This window comes from Trypanosoma brucei, chromosome 4 (genome assembly GCF_000002445.2).
Source record: "Trypanosoma brucei brucei TREU927 chromosome 4, complete sequence".
Classification (NCBI taxonomy): Eukaryota; Euglenozoa; class Kinetoplastea; order Trypanosomatida; family Trypanosomatidae; genus Trypanosoma; species Trypanosoma brucei.
In genome coordinates, this window is record NC_007277.1 from 802954 (window position 1) to 825740 (window position 22787).

At 48.6% G+C, this 22787-nt stretch overlaps 11 protein-coding genes across 11 annotated transcripts, besides 13 other annotated features; all 11 read left to right on the forward strand.

The window, feature by feature from the left end:
- Positions 1-22787: part of a sequence feature (sequence corresponds to BAC RPCI93-2H8) that runs on past both edges of the window.
- On the forward strand, positions 362-1777 carry Tb927.4.3030 (hypothetical protein, conserved; the record flags this gene model as incomplete). Its single annotated transcript, XM_839360.1, has 1 exon — positions 362-1777. One exon carries the CDS (start codon positions 362-364, stop codon positions 1775-1777), a length of 1416 nt encoding a protein of 471 aa, XP_844453.1.
- Positions 1968-1994: a microsatellite.
- Tb927.4.3040 (hypothetical protein, conserved) lies at positions 2068-2685 on the forward strand (the record flags this gene model as incomplete). The annotated part of the gene is made up of 1 exon (XM_839361.1): positions 2068-2685. The coding sequence occupies one exon, from the start codon at positions 2068-2070 to the stop codon at positions 2683-2685; it is 618 nt and encodes a 205-aa protein (XP_844454.1).
- Positions 2710-2744: a sequence feature (GA-rich).
- Positions 2795-2861: a sequence feature (A-rich).
- Positions 3087-3120: a microsatellite.
- Positions 3313-3348: a microsatellite.
- Positions 3468-3546: a microsatellite.
- Positions 3559-3585: a microsatellite.
- Positions 3659-3681: a microsatellite.
- Positions 4131-4171: a sequence feature (T-rich).
- Positions 5234-5268: a microsatellite.
- On the forward strand, positions 6383-6847 carry Tb927.4.3050 (hypothetical protein; the record flags this gene model as incomplete). Its single annotated transcript, XM_839362.1, has 1 exon — positions 6383-6847. The coding sequence occupies one exon, from the start codon at positions 6383-6385 to the stop codon at positions 6845-6847; it is 465 nt and encodes a 154-aa protein (XP_844455.1).
- On the forward strand, positions 7123-7569 carry Tb927.4.3060 (hypothetical protein, conserved; the record flags this gene model as incomplete). Its single annotated transcript, XM_839363.1, has 1 exon — positions 7123-7569. The coding sequence occupies one exon, from the start codon at positions 7123-7125 to the stop codon at positions 7567-7569; it is 447 nt and encodes a 148-aa protein (XP_844456.1).
- On the forward strand, positions 9460-10806 carry Tb927.4.3070 (hypothetical protein, conserved; the record flags this gene model as incomplete). Its single annotated transcript, XM_839364.1, has 1 exon — positions 9460-10806. One exon carries the CDS (start codon positions 9460-9462, stop codon positions 10804-10806), a length of 1347 nt encoding a protein of 448 aa, XP_844457.1.
- Positions 11369-11866, forward strand: Tb927.4.3080 (hypothetical protein, conserved; the record flags this gene model as incomplete). The annotated part of the gene is made up of 1 exon (XM_839365.1): positions 11369-11866. One exon carries the CDS (start codon positions 11369-11371, stop codon positions 11864-11866), a length of 498 nt encoding a protein of 165 aa, XP_844458.1.
- Positions 11929-11965: a microsatellite.
- On the forward strand, positions 12562-13260 carry Tb927.4.3090 (hypothetical protein, conserved; the record flags this gene model as incomplete). The annotated part of the gene is made up of 1 exon (XM_839366.1): positions 12562-13260. One exon carries the CDS (start codon positions 12562-12564, stop codon positions 13258-13260), a length of 699 nt encoding a protein of 232 aa, XP_844459.1.
- On the forward strand, positions 14280-15374 carry Tb927.4.3100 (hypothetical protein, conserved; the record flags this gene model as incomplete). Its single annotated transcript, XM_839367.1, has 1 exon — positions 14280-15374. One exon carries the CDS (start codon positions 14280-14282, stop codon positions 15372-15374), a length of 1095 nt encoding a protein of 364 aa, XP_844460.1.
- Tb927.4.3110 (tRNA-dihydrouridine synthase 4, putative) lies at positions 15694-16953 on the forward strand (the record flags this gene model as incomplete). Its single annotated transcript, XM_839368.1, has 1 exon — positions 15694-16953. The coding sequence occupies one exon, from the start codon at positions 15694-15696 to the stop codon at positions 16951-16953; it is 1260 nt and encodes a 419-aa protein (XP_844461.1).
- Tb927.4.3120 (hypothetical protein, conserved) lies at positions 17521-20322 on the forward strand (the record flags this gene model as incomplete). The annotated part of the gene is made up of 1 exon (XM_839369.1): positions 17521-20322. One exon carries the CDS (start codon positions 17521-17523, stop codon positions 20320-20322), a length of 2802 nt encoding a protein of 933 aa, XP_844462.1.
- Positions 21077-21106: a microsatellite.
- Tb927.4.3130 (hypothetical protein, conserved) lies at positions 21305-22132 on the forward strand (the record flags this gene model as incomplete). The annotated part of the gene is made up of 1 exon (XM_839370.1): positions 21305-22132. One exon carries the CDS (start codon positions 21305-21307, stop codon positions 22130-22132), a length of 828 nt encoding a protein of 275 aa, XP_844463.1.

The window sequence follows — 22787 nt, forward strand, 5'->3', positions numbered from 1 at the left end:
GGGAAGAACTATAAATATGGCCTGTGCCACTTCACAAATCTGATAAACGCGTACAAATTAATTAAACAGCGAGTCCGGCTCTCGTTGAGTGCGCGCAATTTCCCAGCAGAAAGGCATTCCAATGCCCTCTCGCCCCAAGTACTTGCGCGTATAACGGAGGAGGAACGAGCCGGTCAGCAAAACGGTCGTCAGTGCGCTTTGTCGGTAGCCACAAACTCAAGTGCCTTTTGTCATTGCTTATTGTTGTCAATAGACTTATATCACTTTTTCTCTTGTTTTCTTTACTCATCATTTGTACGTGGTCACTAATATACATGCTAAAAAGGGAACGGGGGCGGCACACGCGGGTAGTTGGGTGAAGATGACAGATGGAAACCCTGGCGAGGATGCAATCAGGAAAGTAATAGTTTCTGCTTCCCCTCACTGCGATTTGTTGCATTTCGTGGGGCATGTTCCCCATCCCTACGGTGTCATAACGCCGCAAACCATGATGGAGAAAAATGCGGAATGCGTGAAATTCTCTCTCACACCACTCGAAAGGGAACCTTCCGTGACAGTAAGTGGAAACCACCCCCTTTTTGCGCCTGTTGTGATTCCCCGGGTGAAGGCGACGTCGTCCGCTCCAGCAGCTGCGTCAGAGGCGGGAATGTCGCCATATTTTCCGCACAGCGGTGTCGGACTGGCACAGTCGGCATTCCGCAGTAACTTTGAGACCTTCTCCTGGGGGGTGGTTTCATCAGATGAACAACGGCAACAAAATTACCAGTCACAAAGACACAAGGTGACTGAACGAGGTGACCATCAGGTGCAGCAGCAACCAGCTCACAATGAAGCTGAAACCCCCAACCCTGACGCTGTTGGAGAGCAAGCGTTTATTCCCACAGTCACTGACAGTTCTTCCCGTCTAGTGAACACGTCAAGGATAGGTGGTGAAATACGTTATGAGGTTAACTTCCTGGCAGTGCGCCGGTCGCTTCTGCAAGTGTTTCTTATTCTTCATATGCCCGAGCGGAGCCCAGCGGTGGCCTTTCGTTTCTGTTCCCATGACCCATTGCCGGGAGGTACCACCTGCCTCTCAGTTCTCCCCCGATGTGCTGAGCGCTTGCCAACGCTGGCACATCCCGCCGAAGTGACCTTCACAGACGTGCAGGCAACTGCTCATTGGAAATATTCCCTCCGCTGCGACTGCCGTATTATTCAAGAGGGTGAAGAGGCAAGTGTTGCGGAAGGTAAGTCTCAGCGCTTCATTTCCATGAGATGGACCACAGGTGGAACCCCCGAGCGCACTCTTGAGTTAAGTGCCCTCTTGACAGAAGTCATGACACCGATGCTGTTTGCTGTCCCCGCAAAGCTGCTCAAGTCAACGGAGGAAAGGGGTAAAACAACACCACAAATCACCGGTTTCTTCCAACGTCGCTCCTTTCATCTCATGGCACTCATTGCACATGGTGTGTGGTGCGAAAAAGTGGCCCGGTACATTATCAACGAGTCGAACAGAAGCGGCCTCGTAGCTCTTTGCGCTGAAACTTGCTCAGCCAAATTGAAGCTTCGTGATGATGTCTCGCTAGATGCCAATGAAAAGTGGGAGACGGAACTCACATTTCACCGCACTGAATCCTGTGATTGCACCACGACAGAGCGAAGTGTACAGAAGCCAAAACCCTCCAAGTGCTTACATGTCTTAGTTAGGGGATGTGAAGATGTGATGGGTTGGGGGTGGGGCACCGCATCAACGCGCAGCGGGCTTCAGGACCTTGCAGAAGCGGTGACGCGCTGAGACCTTTCCTGTCGTTAAGAAAGGGAGGTGTCAAAAAAAAAAACAAAAAGGGGGGATTTAAACTGGACCCTCGTGTACAGATGGATGTTTTGTTCCCGTCTGGAGGAGGGAAAAGAAATGAGGATCCCTGGAGAAAGATGAAGTTGGAATCGGGTTGTCAACACCTGTTGCGAGTTTATTCTTCCCTCAAATATATGTATATATATATATATATATAATGGCATCTTTTTCTTTTTTTTTACAAGGGCCATTTTTTAGTAAACGTCAAAGGTAGGCGGTGTTAGGTGATAATGCGGCGGAGCGTCTGTCTACTACTCCTTTCTCTAGTAATGCATGCCAATGGCAACTTCTTTGGGATCAGTTTAGAAAACCGATGCCAGCCACTGAGTTCCCTAAAAGGCGTCAACAGAGCTATCCTCAACAAATCAGGGGAAGAGTACAAGGAGTCGGATGAACTTTTTTGTGAGAGGGGAGCCCCTGAGCAGTTTAAATGCAACTGTGGCGTTGCTACCACGTGCCTTTCAAAAAAGGACCCGTGGGGGAACAACATCGGTGTTTGTGGATGTTGCCCTCCGTGGTTATTCCTCTTCTACACATTTTTTACTATCATTGTCGGCTTTGCCATCGCATCCGCCTTCTATATTTGCTGCTGCCGCGGCAAGTGGTGGTTTGACGGCTACCCGAAAGCGATCATCCCCGCCTTCTCCCGCCGTGGCCCCGGTACCGTCGTACCCGCTGCCGTACCGCTCCCTCCCACATTATTCCGCGGCTACCGGACGACTGATTTTGTAAATGACACGGCTGCAACTCGACCAGTGGTTGATGGGGAATCTGCCGGTACTCGCACGCAGCGGGAGGGGGCCTCATCCCTTTGGAACAATGATCAAATCGTAGATGATGAACCATAAATATGAGGGTGAGGGATGGACAATGAAGGAGGAGAGAAGAAGAGGAAGGAGAAGGAGAAAACACAATGGAGAAATGGTGGCGTGTGTGCTTGTGGGTGTGCAAAGAGGTAGAAAAAAAAAGAAAAAGAATGAGCAAAAAGAATGGTTAAGGAACGAAAAGAAAGAAAGAAAGCAGAGCGAGCGCAGCTGCAGGTGTGGAGGCATCGCAGCACATCTCCCCCATCTTTCAAAGTATTCTATTTTCGTTTCTTCGTTTGTTCTGTTAGGTATTTTTGCCAGGGATTCACGTCAGTAATTGAGTTGGTGGTGGCGTGAATATCTTTTTTTGGAGTCCACCTCAATGCGGGTTCCATATTGCGTTGTTGTTGTTTCGTTTGCTTCCGTAGCTTCTTCGAGGAAACATGTATACACGTATGTGTATATGTATACGTATATTACTTTGAATGAAAGCACTCTTGCGTAAAGTGGCCACAAAGGGGATGAAGGGAATTTCTTTTTTTGAACAGTTCGTTGTGTTGGTTGCTTTTTTCGGTCTTTTTTTTTTCCTTATGGTTTTCGGCAAGGCTGCAACAACAGAACCTTCTTCAGTGAAGTTAAGGGTTTATAGAAATACATGTTTTCGTACACGTGTGTGTGTGTGTGTATCTGTGTTGTGCTGTGTGTTGTTTCGCTTGTCATTTTCTTCCATTTCTTCTTTTCCTTTCCTGCTTTTCTTTGCTTTATGCTGTTCTCTTTTTGGTACGAACAGGCTGCCATTATCGGTGTTTTGGTACAGTTGTGCGTATACATGCATATACATATTTATATATTTATATTTATACATAAATATATATATATATATATATATATATATATATATATTATTGTGTGCGAAGAGGGGAGGGGGAGGGAGAGGGAGAGATCCTTATTTTAACAAACAAAAAAAAAAGAAGTAAAGGGAGGAAGTGGATCATTTTCCAGAGGAATGCGTTCCCCTTCCCTCCCTCCCTCCCTCCCGAGACAGGAGTCGAAAAATGATATAAAATAGTTGAGTGGTTAATTTTATTGCTGCCGAAATCAACTCCGTGAGATGCACAATTAGAGCGCAACTAGTTTGAGTTTGTGGTGAATGTAAAGGAGAGCAAAACAGAAAGAAAGTGGGAATAGTTTTTGTTTAACAAAGAAAGAAAAGAAGAAGATGAAAAGTAGTAATTTCTTTTTTTTTTTTTTTACTACTGGACAAAATAAGCAACTGTTCTACTCGTGTGTCCTCACATGACTGTGGATGATCCAAACTTGACTCCCCCCTTTCCCCTTTTTCCTTTTGGTGATGCAACGCGTTGCATTCCGGGGCTAATAACTTTAACCCTTGTCTTCGTTGTTGCAGCAACAACAAAAATAAGGAAAAGTTAATGTTGGAACGTGCACATAAACGCACGTTGCTTACATACTTGCATACGTTCATGTTTTTTTTTCCTCTTTTTTTTTTTGCTTTCTTCGCTTTTTTGTCATTTCTGGACTCAACTGATACGCACAGAAACGATTAAGGACAAGTAGAGTTCATAAAATGAATGTCATTAGCACAGTTTGAGTGAATATGAAAAGTTACGCGTGTGCTTAAAAAAAAAAAGAGAGAGAGAAATAAGAGTGACTGCGGCATCACACAGAGAATTGTTTGCGTGCCATGAACTGACTGTGAAAATGCTGAATTTAAGCACAAAAAACCAAAACCACCGATTTGTTGGCGTACGTGCTTGAGTTTGTGTCCAAAATGAATCAACAGTTTGAGAGGCAAAATTATGTTATGACAGCCGCCGTGCACACGACCGGCGCATCCCACAGTAGCGGTGGACGAATAGGTGGACAAAAGAGAACAGAGAAAGTAAAATAGGATAGAATGGTTAAGGCAATTAGCTCCATAAGAAATGGGATCGTATCAATTGACACATTCCCTCTTTCTGTACCGTAGGTCCGATTCAACACTTTCAATTTCTTCTATTTTTCTCCTCCAGATCATATTTGCCTTTCAGTGCGTGGTGCGCGAATTGGCACGCGAGAGGCGGAACATTTCTTGAAGCTGTGCGTTTTCTGGTGCCGTCGCTGTGATCGTGCGCCTTTTAGCGCACCACAGTAATGACATGAGAAGGCAAGAGGATAAGGCAGATTCGGGAAGATCCTTCTTTTATTTGTTTGTTTGTTTGCTGCACCCACCTGATCGACCATTACCTCTAATTGATTCGATCATTCCTTGGAATTACCTTTACTTTACAGTTTGGATGCGTTACTTCGTTCATGCAGGCGAGTGAATTGTGTCGGTTCTCCGTATTTGCTGCTCCTCTCGTAAAATGTCCTGAGCTGCGGGATGGTTGAAAATAATGCGGGCTCGTCACAGACAAAATGGATGATGGGGGGAGGAGGAGGGGTGCGGGACAGTGAAATTCAGCGGTCAAACGAAGCGAAATATCTCACTTCTCTTTTGTTTTATTGTGGACATTCAACCGGCCGGCTGTTACGCGTTTCTCACTCCAAACGGAAGGACCCATGCAGGCCCACCCATAATATGTCTTAGTATATATATATATATATGTATATACATACACATATTATTTTTTTTCTTCCCCCCCCTCCAGAAAATGCAGGGAAATCACGTGTTACGCCATGAACGGTGTTCATTCGTCCACCAACTCTGGAGGAAGCAAATGATGACAACAAGATGTAATTTTATTTTGTCTGTGCACGCACAAACGGTTCTTGAGAAGGGGAGGCAGAGGAATTTCCGTCTGTGCTGCAACTCTATTTTTTATTCAATTCAAGTCTTCAATCCCATCCGCACCCGTTGCGAGCTGTTAATGTGATGCAAAATGCGTACCGGTGCCTTGTAATAATGGATATATCAGCACTGGGGTGGACAAATGCAAAAAAAACGGGTGGATAAATTAGACGAAATGCATAACTTCACGTATTATTATTGCTGTTATTTGGCAGGCATAACATATAACTGGTAACCAAAGGTGCGAGAGGATTGTAACGGTGATGGGTGCAGTTTCGGTATGTAAGTTGCACCTTTGGAGACATCAGTATGAGGGAAAGAAGTAAGGAAGAAGAAGAGGAGAATTGTTGCACGTATCTTTGTACTGTCAGTGGTTCTGCTAAAGTAAGTGTTAACTTACTTCTTCGATCATGTAATGCCTTGTCCCGATTTCTGTACGTGGTGGAAGTGTGTGTGAGCAGGGTGCTTGGTTTAATCTGCTTATTTGGTCAATGCATACACATGTCCACTTGCTCACGGATTATGTGCGATAACAAGTTGTGCATGGGGCATTCACCCTTTGCGTGTATGTTGTCGGGTCGCACCTTTCCTTTGTTTCCGAGGGATGCGTTTGATTAAATGCTCTTCTGTTCGGGCGCTCATTCGGTGGAACTCAACAAAGAGGATGAAGAGGAACGAACGGACCAGAAGGGAGGAGAGAAAAGGCCGCGGTTTCTCGATATATCGTTCCTCCTCCGTGGAGTGGCGACTTGCGCCCATATTTTTTTTTTCACTTGTTTATTTGTTTTCAGTCCACGATTGAGATACGACGCTCGTCACGGACGAACTTATTCAATTCCCCATCATCAGGACTGGAATGTGGCGAAGAAGAAAGAGGAGGGGAGGAGGAGGCAGAGCCGACGTAAAGGGGATCAGTTGGTGAAGGGGAGAATTCCTTAGTTATTAAAAATGACAACACAAACGGGGGGAAAAAATCATCCCCCTGTCTTTTTTTTTCGGCTACCTGTGCGTCTCAGACTGTTGCCATGGTCAAACGATGACATGAATCACTCTCACTGGGTCACCACGGGAAGAAACTTACATTTACACACACAGAGATGCTTACTAACCGCTGTCATGCACGAAAACTACAACACAAACCAAAAGAAAATGACGGGCATCGCGCGTACGTGTTCTTCGGCGTGTCGGCATGGAAGTAATAATGAAAAAAAAAAACACGTCCACCCTTTGACTTTCTTTCTTTTTACGACCAACTCTTCTCCCTGTTTCCGCCATCTGCGAACCGCGCGCCGGCACGCGTGCTCACCTGAACGCACTATCTACTGGTTGGAATACGAACGGATATCAGACTTACCAATCGAGGAACAAGAGAAAAGAGGAGCAACTACGTTTGTAGCATATACGCTTTTTTAAAAAACGCAAGAGAAAAAAGGAAAAGCAGGCAGCATAATTGTGAAGTTTGGACCAGCTCTTGGATCGCTCGCGTCGGTGAACCCTGCAACACATCCCAAACACAAGGTTAACTGACGCGCCATCAATATACCACCAGCAACAAAGGAGCTGTGAAACCTAGGGACTAAAGCAAAATAGAGAAAGGACTTGCGCATAATCAAGTCGGACCAAATATTTAACTAATAGGAGGCGTACTGAGAGCAGGCTGTATTAAGTGAAGGAAAGGTCGATCAAGCATGGAAATCATTGATCGGCCCCTAAGTGAAATCATCAAGGAGCAAAACATTGCCCAGTCCCTGCGCCGCAACCGCCGAGGGGGGAAAGGCAACCAACAGCGACGGCCGAGAGGAGGAGCTCGGGGCGCCGTGACTGGTGGCAACCGTGGCGTGTCGAGACCCCGTCGTGGTTTGGGACGTGACCGCTTCAGAGAAGTGGACCGCCGTCGGCTCTTGTCACGGCGCCCTGATGGCCCCTTCCGCCGCTTCCGACCGTCATATGGCCGCGTATTGGAGAGGCGTCGTAATGCCGTGGATTACGGTGATGTGAGGTCGCGCCGCTCCGTGAAAAGCACCGATTATTTGCGTGAGCGCCGCCTCTCCGGTTCGGAACGCAACGAACGCCTCCGGTACCAGCGCCGTCGCGAAGAACTCTCCCGCGTCCGCTCCCGCTTCTCACGTGATTGATAGGCCGGGCGCCCAATACGAGGGGGAGAGATGAACAGGAATTATTGAAGGTCAGGTGTTTGAGATGCGTGACTGAGGGAGAGGAAGCGAAAAAAGAAAAAAACCAAAAGGAAGGGGAACAATGAGTGAGAAGCACGGTTGGAAATGTAGAAAGGTTGCACTCAATAATAACGATAAAAAAGAAAATGGGGCGGCGAGGGGAGAAAGCAAAGAGGGAACGCAGCAAGTCGAACAGTTAAAGAAAGCAAGATGCAAGCCTACAAAACACTAGGAAGTGGAAAGGAGCCTGAGCGTTTCAACGCTTCATCAATGTCCCTCTTGTTTAAGGGTTGTTTGCCGTCACCAAATCCGTTGAGTCGAGTCCATTACCGGAGTTAGCCGCTTCAATGAAAATGACGAAGTTTTCCCGATGGAAAGTCAGTTGAAGGAAGGAGGGTAATATCGTGTAGCGATCTGTAGAGGAACGGAGAGGAGCGTTAGAAGCGGCGAGCTGAGAGACGAAAGAAATATGGCTGCTTGTAAACTTCTTTCTGCATTTGAACTGGAGCGGCGAAACCTGCCCACGAATGAAAAGATCATCGCGAAAGAGAAAACCAACTTCACAGATTACCGGGAACTATAAACCAAGGACGCACACGAACATGTTGGTTACACATTATGTGGATTGTCACGACTTGATTTGTTGGGTTCTTTTTCTGGTGTTGGTGTTGGTCGCGGTCATGAACGTATTGTTGCCCTTCTTCATGCGCGCAAAGGGGGGGGAGAAAAGTAGCAAAGGCATAAAATGAATAATTGATTGTTCAAATACAGTGTGCTAAGGCTAATACAACTAGAAAAGAACTAGGACAAGAAAAGGACGAAACATACGGGAAGAACTGATAGTGAACGTTGTGAGGACTAAAAGATAGAAGGGGAGATGAACCTTGGGGATATGGTATACTCATATTTGTGCGGATGTATTTGTATTTGTTTTTACTAAGAGGAAATAAAGTGAACCAGCGACATGGTATGGTATGAACTGTTGGGTAAAAAAGAAAAAAAAGGACATTTCCACTAGCTGTAAAAGAAACGGAGAGAAGGTGAAATAGGGAAACAGAAAAAGAGGGAAATGAATTTGCTGCCTCCGTACAATGTTACACACTTCAAGGCAGCGGAATGACCCTTTAAATTTTTCATTTTCCCCATTAATCCCTTCGATATTATATTATGCGTGTCTCTCTCCCCTGCCTTCTGTTTTCTGTCTCCTTTTGTCTCCTTTTGTCATCCCTTAGCTGCCTGGAATGGGGATGTAGGAAGGCGAAAAAGAAAAAAAATACGTGTCTCTTTATTCCAACAGCAGTGCAGCGCGGGGGGTTGCAACATTGCATTTTTGTTTGGTTCTGTTTTTGCTCTTTTCTGTTTGTATTTGCTGGCGTTGTTAGTGTTGAAAACAAGAGAAAACAAAAAGAACGTGAGTATGTGCAATACAGGAACTGAAGTGAGTGGAACACCTACAAGAAACATAAAGGGGGGGTGCACTCTCTTAATTACCCTTTGCTTCGGCTTTCCTGCCACGACTTTTTTTTTCCCCATTACACTATTATTATCACCGTTGGTGTTGTTATTTTTACTGCCTCTTCATCTTCGCAAAGGACAGGAATCGCGGCGGAAAGGACGGAGAGAGTAAAGCATTCCTTCGCTCCACTGCGTTGGCAGGACCCGTAGGAGGGCCCGAGAGAGCCAAAGGGAGAAAAACGAACGAAATAATATTAATAATAACAGTTATTAATAACGTGGAAGCGGTTTCACAGTTACATTTCAATAGCCCCGTTTGGATTAGAAGAATAGAAAAGAAACTGGAGTTGCGGAGGACTTGAGCCGACGAAGGGTAAGAGGGAACAAAAAAGAATTATGCTGCGCCATACATGCAGGCGGTTGTTACTTAATGTATCGGGGGAGAGCCCGTCGTTCCGTGCAAAGCCCATACGGAATCTGCAGATGGATGTGCAGATGAGCCCCTACAAGGAGCAATTCAAAGACTACTGGTCCACACCCGTGCCATGGGCAGATCGCGAGTACGGCGAGAAGCCAAAACTCGGGGCTCCCGTTCCCACGCGTCGGGCTGCAACGGCGGTTGTGATTGGAATGAACCGTCACGCCGACATGGCGAAGGTTGAACGCGGTGAGGACAATGATTACAAGGTGCTCATGATGTATCGCGAAGGAAAAAGCCGCTTTGTGCGGGACCAGTTCATCCTACCGTCAATGCCAGTGAGTTTGGAGGATAGTTCGGAGGATTGGGAAAAGATTCTCCGCCGCCGCGGTGTGAAAACTCAGTGGACGGACCTGCATCACCGCCTCTGCGCGATGCGGGCGCTATTTGCACAAATGAATATTCTTCTCATTCCAAAGGAGGGGGGCGGGCTTGCGGAGGTTGAGGGACCGCCTGGACCCAAGAAGTGGCACTTGCTCGTCCATTCAAACCCCAAGGCAATGAAGAACCTGGTGGATGTTCTGGAGTTACCGATGGAAACGTGTTTGTCACAGCTGCTGCCGTTCCGCAGCATCACAACACCAACAACGGAAACCTTTCGTTTCTGCAATCTCAATTACCTGGTGCCCTTTGAGAAGGTACCGGACGTGCGATTTACTATTAGTACTCTGGGAGAGAAGCTTGTGTGGGTGTCACCGATGGAGGCCATGGCACGTTTTAACGCCGGTATCATGAACATGCCCACGCCCAGCCTTATTCTTCTGTCTGAGTTGAACAACGAGTGCCCCACCTTTGCGGATGTGATGAAGCGGAAGCCACACGACAGTTACCGCGATGTCCTCCCTGAGTTGTTTCGTCACAACCAAACAAAAGTCGCCACAATCCTTCTCCCTGGTGACCTTCAACACACCAGCACAACAGAAGAAGATAAGGCTCAACAATATGTCCGTCGGTTTGTGTATGAAAAGGATTACCCCTTCGGTGTGCGCGCGGTGTTTGAGGAACGGCCGGCGACGGTAGAGGAATCAGCGGGACCTTTAGAGCAGGAAATGCCCAAATTGTTGGAGGAGGCAAATGAAATGGATATGGTTTACGCCGAGGTGCCGTACCCAAAGAGGGAGAAGCGGCCGGAGGAAATCGGTCGTACAGCATTTGCCGTTCCAAATTACACTTTTCAAGAGGGAGTGGAGAACGCAGATGGCGTCATCCCAGTGAAGAAGCGGAACATCGGAAGCGTGGGGGATTTGTACTCGCACACAAAATAAGTGAAGAAATGGAACGGAGGAGAAGGGAGGAACGTGGCATGCGAAGAGCTGGTTTTGATGATGTGGAGTGGTATCGCCCAGTTCCTTGGTGCTTACATATTTGATTTTATTTTGCTTCGTGGGAACGGGCGGTCGGCCGCAAGAAGAGAGAAGGAATGTGGCCACCGCTGGGTTGGAAGTGCCGGAAAATGCGGAAGGGGTTCTGTTGGTTCAGTATCGATCTCGTGCGTCACACACATTTTTTTCATTTCTTTCCCTTTCCATCTGTTCTACCACTGTTTCCGCGGCTATCGCTTCTGACACAGTGGCGTTCGATTCGCATCACATTCATCTGAAGCTTGGTGCTTAAGTCTGAGAAACGTTTTTTGGCATCTCTTCTTCTGTTTGTTTGTTGCTATTGTTGTTTTTTCGCTGTGCTGCCGGCATTTGTAATTGCATTTTATCACTTCACCGAACGCATGCACGGGCTTCCACCAAAAACTAAGGAAAGAACAGAACGGATAAAGGGATATAAAGTTGCGAGACCGCATATATCATATGGTTTAGCTCAAGGTTGTTGGATATGAAGGTATCGTCGTTTATTGTTCAGCTCCGCCCGGGTTTCTTTCGCCTTATGATTCATGCCAAACCTGGCGCGCGGAGTACCGCGTTGGCTGCCCAACCACAAGCGCTCGATGAAGCTCTGGAGGTTCGGCTGGCGGCACCACCTGTGGATGGAAAGGCGAACACAGAACTTGTTGAGTTCATGCAAACACTTTTGGAACAGCAACTGGCCACACTTCGTATCACTCAAAAACAACATCTGCGGAAAAGCGGCTGTGAGGATGGGGAAGATGAAGTGTACACGTACGAGCACTACGCAAAGAAGAAAAAGAGTAAGAACAACAAGCGGATGAATGAAGATTCGAAGTCTGGGGAAGCGAAAGTTGAATATCCGGATGATAAGGTGCGGGTGTCGCTAGTGAGTGGCCTCACAAGTAGAAATAAAGTACTAGAAGTTACGTTTCCCGGAACAGAGGAAGACCTGTTGGCTGTGCTCAAGTCTGCCGATTTTTCATGAGGGAGGGGGTGCCTCGTGTCTTTCTTCCCTTGCTTTGCGGCTTTATTTGCCATCGACTCCGCATATATTTCTATATATATATATATATATATATATATACGTGTGTGTGTCAGCGCGTTAATGTGAATGCAAGTTTACAGCAGAGGACGGTGGGACGAGTTGAATCCACCCCATAATTGCTTCCATCGCCGTATGCTCGCTTAATCTCCCACTGGTCATGCTGAGGCGGAAACAACTTTAATGGCTTCTCTTTTGGGTTGCCTTATTATTTTTACCCAATCCATTTATTGATACCGTCGTCTGTTGCAAACTTTTTTGTGCGTCTTTCTTTCCTTCTTTTACTATTCGTCGTTTGTGTCTGACATGATTTACAAGGGCACAACTCAACCACAGAAGGAGTAACCGACACGTCCGTACGTCTCGTCCCAACGTACATAAAGGGGGGAAGAAGGTAAGGGAGTGGATCTGGACACAGCGGCAAAGCAGTTGAGCAATTACAGCCTCTGAAGCAAGGTAAATAAAAAGAAAGAAAAAGTATCAACAAAAAAGGGGGAACTATTTCCCTGCTTTCACGTTCTTTTTTCTTTTTATTGAAGTCTACACACGCGTGATTGTTGCGCGAACATATTTGCTCACGTGAGCCATTACTACTGTTGTTATTTACTTACAAGTTATATTTATATTTACAGGATCGGATGCACCCGTTCTACACTATACGTTACCCACCGTCAAAAGGCTCCAATGAAAGCCAGCCAATATTAGTGACAGACACGGCGATAGAGCCACTATTCTTCTGTATTGTGTACTCTATCGAGTTTCAGTGCCCCGTGCAGACAACAGAATCCCGCACGGCAAATTCGCGCTCCAGTAGTTTCCCCTTCGGTGGCAGGGCCAGTGGCAGCGGAGGCAAAAGGGAAGCGAATGAGTTGCATGTGTGTCCCGTGGAAAACACAAGCAAACTTCTGGGGAATGTAACGTATGTGTCGTGCCTCGATCACAACCCGACTCTTCTTGCCTCTTTGCAGACGGCAGTTGATGCAGCTCGCGCCATTCCTATTCCGGAGGACGAGCAGAAAGTGCCGCTTCAGCTATGTGTGCGGCTGCTGCATAAACAAACTCGGTGGCTGTGGGAAGAGTCACGGCCTCTCGTCGAATGGACGTTTAAGATTGTCAAAACGCGGGGGCTCAGCTACGCAGCGGTTCCGGAAGCCTCCAGTGGCGCGAGTGCACGCAATACAAATGTCGAATTTGTGCATGCAAGTGGTCCTGCACAAATTAGAGAAGTTCTCCAATTCATACTCAAGCATAGCTACGAGGCCATTGATCTCAACACCTTTTCAGACTTTAAGTCAGGGGAGTTGGTATTTGAAGTATTTGTGGATCAGGCACGATGATTGTCATAATGACGGTGTGGAAACCATATGAACGGTTACGTTAAAACTCGTGGCCAGAGGATCGCAGAGGGCCCCGTGTGTTGCCCATATTTGATGCTCCTTATCGACCGTCGTGTACAGTCGTTCACCTTTTAAGTTGTCTCTTGCCTTTTTATGGTCCCCCCCCCCTGCGTGCGCATGCGCTTCGATCATATGCTGAAAAGCACGTTTTATTCCAAAGGGGGGGACTAAGGTAGCAAAGGGGGGGGTAGAAATCAGTTCTGTACGTTTTCAGTTTATTTCAGCGTACGCGTACCACATAAGCGCGAAGTCGTGTCTGCTTCAGTATTTACGTGTAATTGTACACATACGTCTGGACCTGGCACTATCACAACTGGGGAGGCGAAGTGAATTAGTAACCTTGGCTATAGCCCCTGGTGTGCTTCCTTTTTTTTGTTTAATTTTGTTGCTTCTGTCGACTGGCAATCCCGTTGTGCGTATGTCTGTAGGTGGGGCTCTAAAAAGGGGGGGTCGAGTTTCACTGTTTAGATGCATTTGCTGTTACAAATTTACACATATATGTGCGCAGATGAGTGAGCGCCGCAGTGGTCGACGGGATGGCGGAGTGCCGCGACCATCTTCCGCACTTTTTCACACACTCTTTCAACGTTTTTTTCTGCTATTTTAGAGCACACGTGCGCTCCCTAACGTGCGGAGCGCCGTTGCCTCCTTGTGGCTTTTCTTACTTTGTTGAATCAAGTGAGGGAAGGGAAACGGGGTACAACAAAGTTATCTTCAAGTGTTGTGACTGCGGGCGTTTATGCGCTCGCCGTGGTTTTTTGTGAACAACAGAGAGAAAGCCAAACGTTCTGACGTGGTCTGTTGGCTGCATCCTGTCTAGTAGGGGCTCATGCCTTTACCATCACGTCGCCACAACTACTAAGTGCGTGAAAAGGAATAAATAAATCACCTAGGCAAAAATACATACATATATCGAGGCGGAGGGAGAACAACGTGCGTAAAATAGTATCTGGGCGGGGATGCCGTTATGTGTTCCTCTTCTTCAAAATGTGTTGGCATGGTACGGTGATGAATTATCGATATCACTCGCACTCTTATCAACCTCGCCATCTGTTCGTTTCTTCTGCGAGCGACACGCGGAACCACCGCTGCGGATACTGGCGGGAACATGGACCGTGCAATGCAGAACTGACGGGCCCCGCTTTATTACGCACAACGTAGGTATAAAGGTTGCGGACGCCCTCGGTGCGGATGTCTTTTCGTCTATGGCGTGGTGGTGTAACCGGATCGTTACCAGCAGTAGCGGTCGGGGCCGGGAGCCGGTTCAGTTACATCTCAACCTCAACGGTGCACGGTGCTCCGTAGAACAGGTGCTGCAAGGGGCGTTGGCTTTCCGAACCCTTGTGGAGTTGTCCCTTCGCCGAGTGTCAATAAAAGATGTCAACGTGCTTGGAAAAATGCCATCGCTGCAGAAGCTAGATTTGGTGGAAGCAAGTGTCGCCGACAGTGGCATTGTTGGCCTCGGTGATAGTAACAGTTTGGTGAGCATTAACTTATGGGGATGTGAAGACATTGCCGATGTGAGTGTGCTTGGTAAGATACCAACTTTACGTGAGCTTGTAGTCGCTGAGACAAAAGTCACAGATTGTGGCACCGCAGGTCTTGTGGATTGTGTGAACCTCCGCGAGTTAAATATGGAGGCGTGCCCCTCCATTACATGCGTGGGGGCCGTGTCAGAGCTTCCAGTCCTCCAGCGGCTGTTGCTTGTAACAACAGCAGTCACTAGCGCTGGTATCGCAAGTCTGGGAAATAGCCGGAGTTTAGTGGAAATTGACCTGTGGGGTTGCCGCGGTGTGGACAGTGTAAATACTCTGGGGAAAATACCAACACTGCGACGCCTTGATCTCTTCGGTACATCTGTGACAAATGAAGGAATCATTGAACTGGGGTGCAGTCAAAGTCTTGAAGAGGTTGATCTCACTTTCTGCGAAGCCATCAGTGACGTGGGAACCTTGGTCGCCGTACCGACTCTGCAGCGGCTGATACTCTTGCATACGTCTGTGGAAGAAGGGGCATGCAGACAGTTTAGTAAGCGGGTTTCCATTGCAATTTAATACACACTTCTTGCTCGTGACACAATCCGCTGACAAACGGCTTTGCACGTTTAACCCGTGTATGCGGGTACGGGGTAGTGTGCGGTCCATTTTGGTGCCTGACGACGGGTAAATACTCTTCCCTCACAATGCCGTTCGGATACGGGAGAAGGAGGAGGAGGAGTATGCGACCGAGAAAGATCGTGTACAACGCGCATATTTGTGTACATATGCATATATTATTGTGTCTTATGTTGCTTTGCATTTGCTCTATCCATTTTATTCTACCGTCCAGACATTAGGTTGTTGTACTGCCTGTAGGCGGTCCTGCCAAGGCAGAATGAGTGGCGTGGAACCCGAACCACGGGCCCGCACGGATTTGGCCTCTATGCTGAAGGAGGCGCAGTCGGCCATACTCCGTCTCGTCAAGGAGGCACCAGAGCTACGCGACGCAACCATAGAGCCATCGCAATATGAATGGGCTTGTCAGCGCATGGAAAAGGCGTACGGTAGTATCTTAAAGATTCAGGCGCCGATGGTGCGTTGCAGCCGTCCTGCATTCCGCAAGCTCTGTAGGTTGTGGGGAACGGATATCAGCTACACACACATGATCATGGCGGATAGTTTCGCTTGTTCGGAGGCTGCGCGTCAGGCCGAGTTCTCCATTTATTCCGGTGAAACTCGCCTCATCACACAGCTTGCATCTTCCAGCGGACCCACGGCTGCAACGGCGGCGGCCATAGTGGCCCCTTGGTGCGACGCCATTGATCTCAACTGTGGTTGTCCGCAACGACGTGTTATGGCGGATGGGCTCGGTGCAGCACTTCTGAGAAACCCGGAAGTTGTGGCAGATACCGTAAGATGCGTAAGAAACGCGCTTGAGGGCGGTGTGGAGTTGCCGTGCGTGGTGAAAATGCGGGTGAAGGACGATGTGCGACTTAGCGTCGACTTCGCGCGGCAGTGTGAGGCGGCCGGTGCGGCATGGATTACTGTCCACGGGCGGACCCCAAATTGCAGTGCACACGCACCCGTCAGATTTGACGCAATCAACACGATTCGTGAGGCACTTGGCGTCCCTGTTGTTGCAAATGGTGGCGTGCGAGATCCGAGCACGGCGCTTCAGGCTGCCTTAACAGCTGGTGTAGGCGGAGTGATGAGCGGAATGGGACTGCTGGCGAATCCTGCGTGCTTTTACGTGCCTGGGGCTGACGAAAAGTTCCACTTTGAGCCGCAGCACATCGCATACGGAACAGGGTCGTGCCCTTGGGAAAGTGGTTCTGAAGTGAGGGAGGAACACATTGACGCGCGAAAGAGATGCTTGTCCACAGGACACTCTGGTGGTGAGAGAGATGCAAAAACCGTATGGCCGAAAGGGTTCTCTCACTGTCCTCTAGAAGTTTTGTCAGACTTCATTCGTCTGAGTTGCGTTACTGACCTCGGGTCTAAGGCAACCTCGATGCATCTGCTGAAGATGGGCGGCAATTATTTGAGTCCTGTGGAACGAACCTTCATTGCAGAAATGCACTCCTCCTTCTCCGTTATAGCGGCTTTCCAGCAGTTGGGTCTTTACGTGCGGGAGGGAAGGTTTCAGGTGGAATAAAGTATCCCCACGAAGCGATGCGTTAGGATGCTCACCATGCACACACGCAGTAACGATCACCGTTTCTATATGCAAGATATATCCACAAGCGCACACTACCCCCTTTCCACTTCTCACTTGTTTTTTCTTGTCACTGGTATGCGTAACAAGACACTCAACCCACTTGATTTAACCACTAATTCGTACTCTTGACTAGTGTTGCGGAGAATACGAACAAAACCCGGTGACTGTCACTTTCTTTCCTTAATTCTCCTCTTTTCTTTTCCCCCAACCCCGACACTGCTGTCGTGTCTACTTTCGATCGTTGCTTATACGGTTACGATCCATTTTAAGTGGTCGGAAGCGGGGCGGCCATTGCTCGTAGAATTGGAAGCAATATTCCTATCGTGCATACTCGCTTCAGTATACGTATTTATATATACACCACGCAGGTGCCCTTGAGTACCCTGTTGGTGCACCGCAGGAAACGCAAAGGAAACACGAACGCGTATATACAACATACGCAGTTACGCAACAAAATAGAGGAGATTTTAGAGTTTAGAACAATAATTAGTGGTGGCATAAAACATGGAAATTGAAGGGCATGAGACCGAAGCCATGCCAACGGCTACCAAATATGACCCGACGGAATGTGGAAGAACCGAAGGGTCCCATATTACTCAAATTAACGTGACTGTACAAGGAAGAGGAAGACCTCCAACAGTGCCCGAGGGTGCCAGCGTTGAAAAACCGAAGTCTATCCTAAAAAACACGACTGGAACCTCGACTACAAGTGCTGAGGCTTCCCGCAAGCGGACCGTGAGGTTTGGCGGGTCCGACACGTTTGAAGCTGCACCGTACTTCAGCACACCAGAGAGCAATAGTGAGGAAGGCTCTGTTGATTCTCGGGGGGGCGGTGACAACATAGGCGCGGCCGCTGCACCAAGGGCTGGAAAGGAGCGCCACGATGACGACGACGATCAACTTGAGACAGGTAGCAACACGAGCGAGCCAACAAGTCCGCGACTCGGAGCGATAGGTTGGGTGCCATTAGCAGTACAGCGCCCCCCAGCTGGTGAGCATCGGAAGGGCAAACAAGGGAATAAACCCACAGAAGGCAAACGAAACGAAATGGCTTCCTGGGAAATGCCTTCGACGCATCAGGGTGGAAAAGGGAAAGGTGAGGGCTCACTTCTTGACGTGAGCGTCAGTGAATCGACGCTGTCGCCTGGTAGTGAGAAGTCTCTGATTGCAGCCGCAGATGACGAAAATAACATAGAAAAGCACCGAAAAGACGTTAAAGCAGTTGACTTGGTGGCAAAATCCAGAACGAGTGGGAAGCCACCCAGAGGGGAAGTGCTCACCGTTACCGGTCTTTCACTAGATAAAATACCCATACAAGAGAGTCGTGGTACTGATTATAAGGAAAACTCAACGGACGATCTTCCGAGGTTGTTCTACCCCACACCGAGACCTCAGAAGGACTTCAACAACGCGGAGGAAGAAAAACCCCCGCTGCGGCACCGTGACTCGCACACCGACGGGGACGACGGAGATAAGCCTGGTACCGTGTCTGCTGAACTCTTAGACCACTTGCAGCGAAAGTCCGGGGTCGGCGATCTGCTAAATCCTGAAGGTGGCGTTGACCCGCAGCACTTGATGTTTGATGATAACCTCGCTCCCCCTGCGCGGAGGAAAGGAAGTGTTGCCTCGCATACAAATCACGACGACTACGACCGTCTTATTCATCCCTCTATCCGGTTGTTCCCAGACCTTCCGCCGCCTATCGCAGCAAGTGACTCTGAGCCATCGGTGATTGTAGAAGTGATGGCCATAGAACAAGCAAATGCTGACAATGCGGAAGTAGGAATATCAAGAAGCGGCAACCATCAGCAAGCCGGTTGGATGTCCTCTTCGGTCAAAGCCACATTCGAAGGGCCCAACACAATTTCACCCATAGGAACGGGGTACGTGTTCAATTCATCTGGGGCTGGAGTTGATACCTGCGTCAGCAACACAGAGAATGGTTGGAGTGCCGTTTTAAATGCTACACCTCTCAAGATAGGCGGCGGCTCAAAGAATGTGGTCCACCGTAAAAATAGCAATACGGGGTTTGATTTGAAATCAGACTTCCTCATGTCAAGTGTGCAAACAGAGTCGGAAACAATACGCGGTGAACACCGCCCAAATGTAGCAAAGCCGGTGGATGTGCAGACTGTCAGTTGTGCTACGGAAATGTGGCGGGAAGTTCTTAACAATGATGAGGAGTACACGATGCAATCCAGCAAGGCAGGCAGGTACCTCCCAGGGGACTTCTTCGAGGGTGTGCAAGCAAGCATGGGCAACGACGCTACAAACAAAGGCATACGAAAGGGGAGCGCATCCAAATCCGCATCGTTACTTCCAATCAGGGGAATGGAAATCGTTCGACCAACCAAACCGCAAGGGGAAAGCACTCGCAAAACCAGTGTCTACCGCAAGAGCCGCTCGGTAGAGCGTCGTAAAACGGAAAAAGAGCAGCCGAAGGTACTGGCGGTGGAGGTGGTGGCGGGGGCCGAGTCACGCAGCGCCCTGGATGAATCTACCAACCCCAGGGAACCGCAAGCAGCGGCGCGGGCCACGACGTCCAGCAAAGAGAGGTCCCTTTGTGTGGTGCAACCATGTGGGGGAAAGGTAAGTGCAAGTGAACTAAGTGCACTGGCTTCCACGCAGCTGATGTCCAAGGACACCTCGTTGAGCGAAGACTGCGCGAGCAGGTTGCGGAAGAAGTGGGGAGTAACGCCGAAGAAGGCAGAAAAAGAGGATGATGAAGAAGAGAGGATACGTCGGGCAGAACGTTTTGAGAGGATCAACCTCGCGTTGCTAAAGCTAGAAGTCTGCAGAAAGAACAATCATTCATCTCATGACACAAGGGGGTGGGCGTCACCAACAAGCGACTTGGACTCACGGTACGAAACCAAACCCTGGACTCAGGCATATTCCCCCTCTGGTGCCACCACCGACACCCTTGACAACGGTTACACTTCATCGATTGATCCCCCACGCTCAAAGTATTGGGACAGGGAAATGGCCGGAGGCACTTCTAAGAGGCATAACTCAAGACCGAGATCACTGTTTCCGCCGCCGCACTCACCCGTCAAAACCTCAGCTGATCCACCGGTGGACGGCCTCATTTACACACCAGCGAAAACTGCATCGGCACGCAGCGCTTCCTGGATGTTTGAAAGGAGTCCTGATGAGGATAGGTACAACTCGTACTTCATGGACGCAAACTCACGGCTGCAGGAACTCCGTGTATGTGATTCAATGGCGGCGAAAAACTTTGCACGTGATCTCTCGTCGCTAGCATCCGCTGTACGGGGCAGTGAACTATTTAGCATGATATCGTGAGGACACTATGGCGAATAAATCAAAAATGTGAGGAAATGAACGGTTTATAGCGGAGTCGAATGCACTTCTGCTGTGCATGGCCTTAGGCTCTTTCTCTGCATGATCCAAATCTTCGTCTGTCCCTTACTTGTGTGCGATTTCTGTCAGTGGAGTATTGTTTTTGATTTAAGTGCTTGGTCGTTGTTGTTTTTTTCTCCTTCTTGTTCCTTTAGTTGTCATGTATGGCTCACAGACGCCATTCACACGCTGTTCGGCAAATTTTCATTTTGTAACCCGACAAATCGGTTGTAACCGGAGAGAGATGTCGTGAAAAGTGGGAAAGGAGAGGGTATCTATACATAAGCATATATAGAAATGAAGTAAGAGAGAGGCCTCGAACCGAATATGTGAAATTGACAAAACACTTATGGTGAGCACTTCGCGTCACGCAAACAGCATGGAAATGGAGCGATATCTCATAGACAGTGACCGAGAAAGTATGGTGGCCAGCGCGGTACGATGTGAAACGCAGCTGTGTGCATGGCCCTGTACATGTTAGTTAATCACTTCTTCTGTCCCGTCTCCCCCCCCCCCCGTACACACACAGTAGCGGCTTAGCCCTAACAATTTACGAATAGAACCGTACTTGTATTGAAACACGGCGAGTCCCCGTTTTTGCTCGCTTTTTTTTTTTTTGGTGGACTTAAACCGCATTTTTCCCTCTTCCTCACTTGTGTTGCACTGCCCTTGCTTTTGCTCAAACACGTGTGTACGCATATACGTATATATATATATATATATATATGGTAGAGGAATGAATCTCTGACAGACTCATGCGTTTGCTCACTCACCTTCATGCCTCCTTCTTTCCTGAACTTACCTCAGTCTTTTAGAATCGAGTAGCATCTGAACACGGCGCGGTGTCACGGGGCCCGCCCTTTGCACACGCACACGCAACGCCCCCATACGGCTCCGGCTTTAATACCTTACACCATTGTCTTACATGTCGGTTCCACTCACAGAGGAGGATCTGCATGACTTGTATGTGTGGGTTGATGAAATACCCATTTCCCGCCCCAAGCGGAATATTACCCGCGACTTCAGCGATGGTTGCTGCGTGGCTGAAGTCATGAAGTTCTTCTTCCCAAAGCTTGTCGAACTGCATAACTACGTGCCTGCTATGTCACAGTCAAAGAAAATAGAGAACTGGAATACCCTCAACAACCGAGTGTTTCGCAAACTCCACTTTGAGGTGGCGCGGGATGAAATCAGCGACATCACAGCGGGGGTCCCAGGCGCCATTGAGCGGTTCCTCCGTGCATTGCGAACAAAGATTTCTGAGATCAAAGCCCGCCGTGAGGAATTGGCAGCTGCGGAGGCGCTGACAGGCGTGCCAGGAACGGGGCTCTCCCCTTCACGGTTTCGTTATGGTGCACGGCATGCGGACAGAGCTGGCACGGCGGGATCCACCTTGTCTGCGCATGATCGTAATGTAGAAAATGAAGCGGAACGAGGACAGCGCGGGGGCAGCAAGGTAGGAGTCACATCCGGTTACGCGAACACGCAAGGACGCTCTAACGCTGCCCCAAACGTGAAAAGTGGATTTGACCAGCGGAACGGGTCAGCCAGAACGAGTGGTAGTGTGGACGACGGTATTGACAGCAGGACAGCTGCCAGCCTCCGTCAGTTATTTGATGAAAAGGACCGAACTATAGCTGAGCTCCGTGAGACTGTTGGCCTGCTCAGTGAGAAGGTGATGAAGCTAGAAGAACTCGTTCGCTTGAAGGACAATAAGCTGCATGACTATAGGAGCACATTTGGTCACATGTGACTATGACGATGATGACTTTGATTTATATACGGGAGGCGACAAGAAGGAAAGTGAATAGAATTAAAGGAACATGAAACAGGGGAATAGAATGGGTGGTTTAAAGGCAGATATGAGAGGAAGAATGACGGTGTGAACGACAGCGGCAGATTGGCTTGTGCTGCTTCACCCTTCTCCCTCTTGAGAGTACCTCTTCCAAGGGTAATTGGGCTGACAAGTGGCGGTGAGCTGGAGTGTGACAATGAAGGAGACGTACGCGCGCTGGGCCCACCGCAGTACGTACGAATCTTTTAGGCTGTACTTGATTTGCTTGTGTGGTATTATAAACTTGGGCGTGTGAATTACGTTCGCTTGCCCTCCAAAGAAACCCCTAACGCGCATCTGAAACGAAAAGTTTCACCATATATGTGGACGCAGCTTTAGACTGTGCTTCGTTGATGTGACGCGCAGCCCTATGCGTGTGCGTTTTCAGCGCGCACACACGGTTCCATCTGCCTGTTCCCCATTGCGATACCACTTTCGTGCCTGTCTAATCGCGCGATGACAAACTCTGAATGCCTCTTCTTTTCCCTACTCTTGCGTCCCTTCTCGTGCGTGAAGCCTCCTTTTACAGTCAACTCTTTCTTAAAGGTACGATCCCGCCTCGATTCCAACTTCC